This window comes from Etheostoma spectabile, chromosome 5 (genome assembly GCF_008692095.1).
Source record: "Etheostoma spectabile isolate EspeVRDwgs_2016 chromosome 5, UIUC_Espe_1.0, whole genome shotgun sequence".
Taxonomy (NCBI): Eukaryota; Metazoa; Chordata; class Actinopteri; order Perciformes; family Percidae; genus Etheostoma; species Etheostoma spectabile.
Window position 1 is genome coordinate 23301390 of NC_045737.1, and position 11427 is coordinate 23312816.

General features: G+C 41.1%; 1 protein-coding gene across 8 annotated transcripts in view; it reads right to left on the minus strand.

Moving 5' to 3' along the window:
- The window catches only part of ncor2 (nuclear receptor corepressor 2), a 118846-nt gene that overhangs the window by 13292 nt on the left and 94127 nt on the right, over window positions 1-11427 (minus strand). For 7 of the 8 annotated variants that reach the window (XM_032517276.1, XM_032517278.1, XM_032517280.1 and 4 more), the window contains 7 exons: window positions 11039-11223; window positions 10719-10853; window positions 9209-9351; window positions 8660-8713; window positions 7495-7701; window positions 4385-4564; window positions 1220-4275 (listed from right to left, as the gene is read on the minus strand). In XM_032517276.1, the coding sequence (XP_032373167.1) occupies window positions 4079-4275; window positions 4385-4564; window positions 7495-7701; window positions 8660-8713; window positions 9209-9351; window positions 10719-10853; window positions 11039-11223 (1101 nt within the window). In that variant the 3' untranslated portion in view covers window positions 1220-4078. Of the gene's footprint in view, window positions 1-1219; window positions 4276-4384; window positions 4565-7494; window positions 7702-8659; window positions 8714-9208; window positions 9352-10718; window positions 10854-11038; window positions 11224-11427 lie in introns of those variants that run through there. The other variant, XR_004332245.1, reaches the window with a different exon arrangement.

Sequence of the window (11427 nt, forward strand, 5' to 3'; positions counted from 1 at the left end):
ACCTGGCCAGCATATACAGTATTGTATATACAGACTTTTGAAGGCAACTCAATAAAATACTTTCATGTAGAGTATACTTCCATATATTAGAAATGTATGTTGTAAATTAAGAAGGGAAGGCAAACTACAGTCTTAATTTCATAACATGTCCACTTTGTAGAATTGTGGGATTTATGTAAGGAGGGGAATCATAACAGACATGCAGTTTGCCCTTCATCTGAGCTTAGTCTGCAATCACAGGCAAATAATTCTCTCTCAGTATGCCAATACTGCCCCCTGGTGGTACTTGAGCTTCATTACTTTGGGCCTGTCAAATGTCCATGCACAATCCTCTTGGTACGTTCAAGCCACCTGGGAACATCATGCTCCTGCTGTACCGGAGGCTGCGTTTTTAGGACCGCATAGAACCCGAGTTTTTCGAGGGTTAAAAGGTCCATTCCACCAAAAACCCACTTTCTGTCCAAAATATTAAGTTTAAAAAAGGTTTTCCACCCAGATACTACTTTCTGTCAAAAGAGTTACACGTTGGGCAATTTCTGTAATTAGCATATTCACAGGTAAGATAAACATGTACTTTTAAAATGTTTTTTTTTTTTAATTTTGGCATTTCCACATGAAATACAAACAGGAGAATGAGTTTTAAGTATTTGTCTGTCGTTTCTGTTCTTCACATAATGAAACACTTTCAGCAGTCCCAATGATTCCTGCGAGAGAGTACATAGTTAATAAAGATTTCATAGCATTGAGTAACAAACCACAACGCTGAAGTTGGCATCCGATTCGGGAGTTAAAGGGAAATTTAAGGGAAATTTAAAGCTGAATTAGCTTCAGATTAACCACATTAGACCAGATCCAGATCCGGTGTACCTAGACTTGTAAAATCTGGAATTAATTATCCTAGATAGAGTTAAGAGTCAACGTTAACATTAGCTAGTTAAAAATAAAGTTGTTCATAATCAGTAATGTTACTCACACTTGCCTTGACGGAAAATGCGGTCCTAGTCCCAAAACCCGCCCTCTAGTTAGGGTCAGAGCCATAGACACGTGATAGAGATATATATCTTTATCACTCTGGTTAAGGTCATAGAATTGCAATCCTGAAAATGTGGTCCTGAAAATGCAGCCTCCGGTGCTGCAGCAGGGCAAAATAAATAAAATAAAGTGGTAGAATGCAGAAATTAAATAATACACCGCAATAAATAACATGACACAGACCATGAATGGCAATAAGCTTTTTATTTAAACATTAAGGCAGTGTCTTTTTTGTTTTTCATTTTTACACTGCTATCCACAAAGCTTGCTGGTGGGCATGTAGAATTTAACCATGTGAATATTTTTTATTTTTATTTTTTTGTAATACCAACCTTAAAGCAAGCCACATAAATATTTACATCTCTTCAGATTTATATACAATCCTCGCTATTATACAGTGGGTTATAATAATAAAAAAAAATCATTATGCACAAAATGGTTGAACAATGTACTGTTTGTCAATACCCCCACCCCCCGTTTTGAGTCCAGGGAACACATCAGCAATCAACTTAGTCTTTTGACGTCTCAACTGATTATTTTAGAATTGTGACATGATTGAAATCAAGCAAATTGTATGGACAAAAACAAAATGGATGCATGTTAAAAAGTTCAGTATACCTTTAAAAACAACATATTAGTCCGTCATCGGTTGAGAGAACAGCTATGAGATATCTATGAGATATGGCTTAGTCTGTTTACGGTCACATTCTTAAATTTCATCAGTGGATAAATGATATACACGCAAAGAGATCAATGTACAAAGCCTGGCTGTATTTTTGCCTTGTCTGATGAAATTACAAACCCTCCATCAGTCTTGATAAAAAAAAAAAAATTCACCTAAAACATGGCTAAGCGTTCTGCAGCTGCGGCATGCTGGATGCTTCACCGTTGACAGGTAGGATGAAGGCGGGAGCGGAAGTAGTCCTATAACAGTCATGTTTGTGAGAATCCACTGTGACAAAATGTACTAGCGATAGAGAGGTAAGCAAACCACTAAACAAGCTCAATGCCATCGCTTCAAAGTGTTCCATCTGGGGACAGAATTCATAACTAGTTGCGCAAAGCCACAAGCCAGAAACATTTCACATCATTTACACAGAGGGTGACCTTTAAAATACTGCCGTAAAGTGTGAGTACATGTCAACGGATGTTACATAAACTACCAGAATGCTTTTGAATGCCTTCAACTCAACTTCCTCTGACCGGTACAAGCACAGTGGGTGCAATGAAGTACACTTGAAGTTTGTACTATGTATCATGGAGAAAAACATTTGATGCAGGCCCAGGTAAGCTGTCCTCTAACACAGCATTGTCTTGTTTTGAAGATACGTTTAAGAGTGAAATAGTTAAAAGCTGAGGCAGTGATGGAATTGAAAGTAAAGAAAAAATGCACAGAAAAATTGCTTTAAAAGAAAAAAGGAAAAAAAGGGGACGTTTTATTTGCTTGTTTTCAGATTTCCCTGCGTGGGCAGTATAAACCCTGACATGGCGGGCCAAAAGAAAAATTGTGCGTCACTTGGTAACTTCAGTACTGTACTGTATATGTAAAATAAATGGCACTTAACACTAGGAATATCTCATAACTGTACAAAATCTGCCTGGATAAGGAGCTCTAGGCAGTAAAAGGTCATAGGGCAGACCGTCACAACAGCTCCTAGACGGGATTCTAGCAGGCCAGCTGAAGCTGACACCGCCATGGACCAAGGGTCATAGAAAGATGGCTTTTTTGTCACCTTTTTAATGCGAGCAAACTCCGAGTGATGCTGAGGAGTTTGCCTTTAAGCAGCTTTAAGGTTGGTCTGCACCTGCTCGAAGCGGCTTAGTCCTCGTTCACTAAAATGTGATTGTCGCTTTGAGTGTGGGAGCGATAAAGAATATCGGTGGCAAGACCAAAATAAAGAGATAGGTGTTAAAGGATACCTCCACAGTGGGATTTCTATGCTGTTCTTGAGTCCATTTTTCACCTTTCCCAGGAAACACATTCTTAAAAATGCCATTGTGAACGGACTGACAACTAAGTGCTTAATATCCAAAAACTGTTTCAACAAACACGGACATGATTAATATAAAAACAGCAAGAAAGTGTCACTTGTTTCAGTGCCATCCATCTGGCAAATCATCTCTTCCCCTGAAGTCAACAGGCCTTTGCTGTTCCTCAGGACCCATACACCCCCCCCCCCCCAAAATTAGGACGAAATCAGCATGAACAGCATGTTTACCCTGTAAACCAATGATATGACCCTCCGCATAACAATCTCTGCCCCCCCCTCCCCCTCCCCCAAAAAAGATACATCATTGCAGATAACAGACAACAAATGACACCATCAAAATGTACTAAAGGTCTCAGCTCACGTTCCAAACACAGGACTGGACTGACTGAAAGAATCAAAACAAGAAAAACAAAATGTTGATTCTCCTCCCGTTGCCTCGCGTGTCTTCTTGTAGCGGTAGCAGTGCACAGACGTCTTCACCTGGAGTTCCCCGTGAAGAAACGTGAGAGGGTCCTCGCTGTGTGGGCCGCCGCTCTCAGGTCAGATCTGCGGTCAAAATCTGTCACTAGGGCAGCCGTTGTCCTGCCCCTGACCAGACCACCACCACCTCAGAGTCTGTTCCACACAAGTGTCAGCACATTAGAGCGGTGCACCTAAAAGGTGCAGGTCAATGTGTCTATATAGATAAGGCCAGTGAGGGAAAAGTAGTAAAGTAAAAAAACGAAAAAAGTGATTTGTCCTTTAGAGTAGTCCTGGAGTGAATGCATAACACGTTAAGTGCAACACACACACACACACACACACACACACACACACACACACACACACACACACGCACACGCACGCACGCGCACGCGCGCGTCTCAGCTCGTCGCTGCTTGGCGTCTCAGGTGCGTGAAAAGAGAAGAACACAATGCTTGCTTTGACGACTGATGGAGGAAATGCAGAGTGGAATGGTGTGGGGTAGGTCTGCAGGTGTGTGTATGTGTGTGTGGCTGCAGCAGCACAGAGTTTGTTAACGGTTAGCGGGTCTGGTGGTACAATAGATTTCCGGGTCACTCGCTGTCAGACAAGGTCTCGTACTGAGACATGAGCAGAGGCTTGGGCTCCTCCTCCCAGGTCCGGCCCTGTGCAGGCCCTGGCCCAGTGCCCTGACCCCCCAGTTGGCCAGAGGAGGGTGAGGGAGCGGACACCGTCCCACTAGGGAAACGCATTATCAACGGGTTACATGGGAAGGGAGTTGGCGTTGAACCTGCAGAAAGCAGAGCGACAGAATTGTTATGAGTTTTTCAAATGACCACTAAGCGATAACTGTGTCACATCAGTTAACAGAAGATCTCTCAAAAATGGGGGTTTTATACCTGTGGATGAAGGCCGATCCTCCCAGACACGGTTGGTAAGAGGAGTTCGTCTGTTGCAGTCTCCCTCAGAGTGGACTGAGGACACAGAGGATGGTCTCTCCCCCCCTGACAGGCCTGGTCCTGGAGATTTGGCCTTGCGCCCATTAGAGCGCCCGCTGCCCTTTGAGGACTTTCCCCCACCTGCAAACAGAGAAGGCAGAGCTTAAACCTAGTCAAACATTTCTAGTCTGTCTGCAACTGGCTGAAGAGTATAATAGTATTATTTAGTATTTTATGTGCAAAATGTAAATGAAAACACATGGATTGAATGGAAAGTATTTCTCTCTTTTTTCTCAGAATTCTGACTTTAAACTCAGAACTCAATAGATTTTTTTCCCCACAGGTGGCCCTAATCCTCTTCAGTACTCTTGAACTACCCTAATCAATTATTATTTGACAATACATTTACAAAAGGCTTCATATATGACCTAAATTTTGAATTTGAATACACTGGTAATGGAAATTGTTCTTAGGTTCAGGTTACTTTATTTGTACCCGTGTGTAAACTGGGAGACAGGACATTCTTGAAACTTTGTAGACACCACATAACACACCAAACATTAAAACATGTAACAGAGACAGTAAAACATGGATACAATGAATAGAAAACAGTACATGGCCAAAGTGCTTGTACGTTTTGTGCAAATAATACTAATACTACAGTTTGTTTAATAGAGTGATTGCCGGTGAGACAAAACTGTTTTTGAATTTTTTTTTGAACCCGAAGGGGCATACTGAAATTTCCTATTCAAAGAGAGTAGGCTATCTCCTAAGTCGGCCATAGATATCCGCTGTAGTTGTTGAGCATACAGGGATGTGGGGTGCAGCTGGGACACCCCAGTCAGCTTACCTGACATTTTACAATTTGATTGAGGCGACTCTTGTGCTTAACTGAAACACACCCAAACCATGATGCTAAGGAGAATGATACAATATATTCAATAAAAGCATACCCCACTTACACAGTTTTCTCTAAGATTATGGCATTCACCAATGTTTTCCTATTTGGGATTTGTTCTTAGGCGAGAACAGAATCTACGCACAATCAAGAGCACTCTTACGCACAATTGAGAGCTGACATAAGTAAAATAAGTAGTTATAGCCTTTTCATCTGTTCTAATTTAAAAAAAATATTTCTTTATAATTTTGTAACTACTAATTTTCATTAGTTTACACATAATTATATGTTTGTTTTACTAAACACACACTACACTTACACTTCTGTTCATTTGTGAAGCACTTTGAGTTGCATTGTGTATAAATTGTGCTAGGCCTATATACTTCATCAATTCTGCGCCCTTCTCCGGATACAGCATTCACTGCATGAGTAAATGCCATACACTGTTAAGTCTTCCATGCATCAGTTTTTAATTTGCTGCTTTGTATCCACTGCTACGCTTCTAAATATGTCGTCTCATTTTTCGCAAACTTTTTGCAGCAGTACCTCCACTTCAGAATTACTAAAGTTTTTCTTTCTTTTGGAGTTGAGGCCTCCGCAGTCTTTACCACGTCTATTTCAACATTTCTCTAAGTGCAGCAATGGCAGAAGTACTCACTTCACGTACACAAGTAGAAGTACAGATACTTGTGTTAAAAATACTCTGTTAAAAGTAGAAGTACTGACTTAGATTCTTTACTCAATAAAAAGTAACAAAGTACAGGCTTGGAAATTTACGTAAAAGTAGCCTTGCAAATGTCAACTATTTTTTATGCAAAGCTACCTGGACCACACAAATGTTACCAGAGTACAAGCTGAAAAACTTCAGTGGACATGGAAAAAAGGCTCTTTATATGCCGTTTTCTACATCTTAAATGGATGTCTGCCAATAGGCCTAAAACATCACATATATGATTATTGTGACCGAGACTGAGACTACCAGGTTAATAAGATTATGAGTAGCAAGATATGAATTCCGTTGTGAATCTTTGAGAATTCACCGATCCAGTTTCTCTTTTTTAATCTTCGCCTTAACATTTAAAGGAATCTATATGTATGTGTGTTCTCAACTATATTCTGGAAAGAAAATAAAGGATAAATATGAATTACTAAACAGATATTAATTAAGAAGTTCCCCATACTTTTAGAGCACATTGGCCAGGAGTCATTCTTGATGCCTACTATTTCAAACATCTCTCTCAGATTAGGGCGAGGATGATCGGGAATGTCTTGCTGCTTGTCTGCCGAATCTCTGGGATCTCCGTTTTCTTAATTTTTAATCATGTCGCTGTCCATACTACTATGTGCTAATGTTACCACCATCAAGCCACAATGATTTGCCACAAATGAATGCCACTGAATCTGTTTGTCTTCTAGTTCATCTTGTTGTCTTTGTAGTGGTGTGTCAAGTGCAACATATATTCCAATCCAATTAGAATGATTTGAACCTGAAGTAACAAGCCAAATTTGTAAAATGTAAGGAGTAGAAAGTGCCAATATTAGTGTTAAAATGTAAGGAGTAAAAGTCAAAAGTTGGCATAAAAATAAAAAGTAAAATTAAAAATACCTGAAAAATCTACTTGAGCACAATAAGAAAGTATTTGTACTTTGTTACTTCCCATCTCTGTCTAAGCGTGCACACGACCCTGCCATCTCATGTCCTTTAATGGAAATTAACGGGGGGTTTACCTATGCTAAATAGGAGCAAAGGGCATGAGCTTATAAATTACAAAGACATTGGGATTCATTATTCCAAGGACACACCTGCGACCAATTCTGTTGTTTGACAACACGTCATGAATGAGAACTTTCTTAAGAACAAATTTAAGAAAAAACTTTGGAAGAGATTGGTGAATGAGGCCCATTGAGTATAACGGATTAAAGGAAAACAAGATTTCCTCAGGCAGATGATAGTGCTCAAAGAGAAAAGGGCACAGTTGTGCCAAGAGAACCGTGCCTGATGATCTCAGTTTATATGTAGGATGCTTAGATTTGATAAAAAGCTTGATGCAAACCCAGACAGTGCCTTGAAGGTAAAACTGCCTTAAATGTCACCTTAGGGAACAGAACATGCCACACTCGATTTGGAGTAAAGAAAACAGATAAAATACAAATGCGTCTGAGGATGTTGCACCTTGTGAGAAAAAGTCTTCAACACGTCCGTCGGCTACAGGCATACCAACAGAAACACCGGAGCCCATCTGGTTAGCAGCGTTGGATGTAGAGCGTTCCTCCGATTGATCATCGTATTTGCCCATTAAGGCCTTTCTTATAATGGCCTCCAGGCCTATTGAGTTACCAGGTGTCTCTGGAGCTGGGTGGCAGCGGACATTCATAGGTCCTGTGAAGGGGAAGGCGTGTTAAACCAGTTAAAGGGAGAAATGGAGTGCAAGTATAGAGAGTGCATTCGGAAGCAGAAAGAAATGACAAGACGTTAATGATACAGCAACAAGTAAGAAGACGGGGAATACAAAGAAAGTAATGATAGTCACAGAAACAGCACTGAATTGTATCAGAAGGAACATAAGCAACGAAAAGACAATACCGAGGCAAAAAGAGTAGAAACGACACAAATGATGACAATCAATACTAAAGGATTCAGTATTGTCAGAAGACTAGGAAGCCTTGCGTTGCATTCACAGTCAGTCTTTCCATTTGCACCACACACTGTGTCTGAAGGCCACCCAGAGGACGGGGTTGAGAAGGAGATGCATTTATATTAAGGCCTCTCCCAATTCTTGTAAGCATCCTACGTCATAAGTGCCCTGGCAATTTTGCTTGCCTGTGTCATCTGGCAACACAGGTCAAGTTAAGTTCCTGTGTCAATGCCACCTTTCATGTCGCCTTACGATCTTTTACAACAGTTCTAGTTTGAGCACACGCAGTCGGTTATGAAACAAAAATGGTTAGTAGCTAAGAGAAACCCATTTAGGATATGGCTGGGGAAATACTGCTGGGGAAATACTGCTACCTTGCCGTGGTATTTCAAAACTCTATTTTTTGCTGATTCCAAAATACTTGTGTAGTAGTGTTCATTCCACTATGTAATGATCTGCAACTAAACATTTCAAAATGTAAAGTCCAAGTTGTTATGCTGGGGCTTTGGACAGTATTATACTTGAATCTAATGGTTGAGAATGATTCAGGCTTAACAATCCTTCCATGAAGCTACTATCACAATGCTGCTCCATTACCACAGTAGGTGTATGCATGCGTTGACCCTCAACATACATCCACTATGAAAGGCTGTCTATTCATTATAAATCCATTTAATAATTGATGAGGTCTGAAGAGATTACCTGCATTTGTAGACGCCGGCATATTGAAGATCTCTGTTCCTGGCTGACCAGCATCTGAAAGTGGGAACAGGGTTTCTTTTAAAAGTCTACTCTCTATTTTCTTTTTTTTCTTTTTTAAATCACACATAAGGTTTTCTTCAGAAAACTATTCTTAATTATGCACTCCTGCATGTGCTGTACTGTCCTCCTTATGGTGTTTTCTAACTAAAAGCAGACAGACAGCCAAACTTCCTAAATAAGCAACATACAAGTCTGGGCATAGCTTTCTAGCTTCAGATTTAAGGCAGACTCTTGTAGAACATGTTGATACAAGAGAAGTAAAACTAAAAACATCTTCAAATTGCTGTGTCAGCAGCATGATATAGCTACATTGCCTTTCTGTTCAGGGATCGAAAAAAAAAAAAAAAGGCTCTGGCTTGTCAGTACTTTTTCACACCAATCACTACCGTCCTGGGCGGCGCCACGCTCCGACAGCGGAGATAGGTAGCGAGAGGAGAGGGACATCACAAACTGCCTGCAGGACAGAACTTGTGCTAAGGTCAGACTTACTGAAATCAACCTCATTTCCCACCACAGTCATCTTCTTGATCATCTCCTGTTTCTTTGACTTCACAATAGCTGAGGTGCTCTCAGTCAACTTGCTGAAGAAAGCTGGAGGTTGGGAGGTATTGTGAGGGGAACGGGAGCCCATTCTGCAGGGGAAAGGAGAATCAGGTTATTGCACACACAAACCAAGCCCTGTGATATTCCTGTAATAAACTTAGTGTAGTTTGGATTTTTAGATGCAAAATGCTGATATGTAAATATCTGTAGACAATGTATTTTTTGTTTTTCAGTAATTGCCACATCCAAGCAGCATTTTCAACTAACTACCAACAATTCTGCTACAAATGTTAAAATAAAAATATAAATCATCCACTCATCCAGCTACTTTCTACTGAGGATGGTGGTAACAGCAGGCCCACCAGCTGCAATGCCTCCCTTCCTTGCAGAGGAATACCGCAATTACATTATATTACATTTATTTAGCTGCGGCTTTTATCTGAAGCAGCTTACTATAAGTGCATTCAACCATGTGGGAACAACCCAAAAATGGCAAGAATCATGTAAGTACAACCTTGGGTTTTCGACTACATGGAGGCATCAGATACTCTTCCCTACCCTGTCCCTCAGAGCGAAGCAAAATAAGATTGTAGATAGAACTGACTAATTGTAATTGCAATTTAATTCTTTTGGTGACCATTCAAGACTCATGATCACTACACATGAGGGTTGGAGCATTGATTGGCTGGTACATTAGGACCTCTCAATCATGAATAATTTTCACGATTGCATTTAATCCTCGAGGTGGTAATATGCCACTTTGACCCAAAGCAGAGAAAAAAATAGACTGGACACTTCAATCCTCAGCTTTGTCCTGAATGGGTCAATTATTAGTAATCTTTTTTGCAGCATCCTGGTAACCAGCACCTCCACGCAACACATGGGGACCATTTATCATCTGACCATGAATCTGATATAAAGGTGGAGCTGCAATTTATGTCTGTATATAGTAGCTTGCTTGTTGTCGACAGATGTTTGCCTGTCTTGTGTCATTGAACAACTATTGCAGCGCACTGCTATGACATGAACTACTACTACTACCATTTTTTTAGTCACTGTTCCATTTTCTTTGTTGTGATGGTTATTGCCACTGTGCATCACATATCCAACCAGCACTGTCAGACACCGCCTACCAAGAGCCTGGGTCTGGCCGAGGTTTCTTCCTAAAAGGGAGTTTTTCCTTGCCACTGCGCATGGTCGTACCATGCTTGCTCTTGGGGAATTACTAGAATTATTGGGACTTTATAAATTAGAGAGTATGCTCTAGACCCACTCTATCTTTAAAGTGTCTTGAGATAACTTATGATTTGATCCTATAAATAAAATTGAATTGACCCAAAGAAAAAATGAATTGCAGCTCTGCTAATCTAAATGTCATACAAGCTATGTCCATCATAAACTGAACATGTACAGCACAGCTGTTTTTGTGAAGCTCCACGGCAATGTGAGCGGTTACCCTTGCTCCCCCTGTTCGTTGGAGTAGGAGGCCCCTCCCTGGACCTCAGGCTCAGAGCTGGCTCCAGCAGGAGACACTGGTTCAATGCCATCATTTGAAACACTAACAGGTGATGTCTTGGGCTGAGGAGGAGACCTGCAAAACACGCAAAGGATAATACAATTACAGCTTGAATTACATTGATTCAAATCAATGAATCCTTGGTGAAATGCTTAAATTCTAATTATTAGTAACATAGGGTTAAGGCATAGGTAGACAGTGCCCACCCAAATTATTTAACAGATATTTTTGTTGTTCCAGAGTTTGACAGTGATTCCTACCGGTCTCTGTTGCGTTCTCCACCAAGGCCCTCTAGATATCTGGACCCTTGGACAGAGTCCTGTGAGGTGGGTGGGGGCTTGGAGGCACTGGGTGGACGGGTCAAATCCAGAACAGGCGAGCCGTGGTAGCTTTGATGCTGTTGCTGTTGCTGGCTCTGCCTGGTGTAGTCTTTAGTTATCACCTCCTGTTTACGTGAAACATATCCACGTCAAGAATGGGACATTGTAGGGCACCCAGATAGCTCAGTGGTTAGAGCGGGTGCCCATGTATAGAGGCATACTCCTCAACGCAGCCGGCCCGGGTTCGAATCCGGCCTGCGGCCCTTTGCTGCCCTCTCTCTCCCCTTTCATATCCTCAACTGTCCTGTTATTAAAGGCCTAAAATGCCC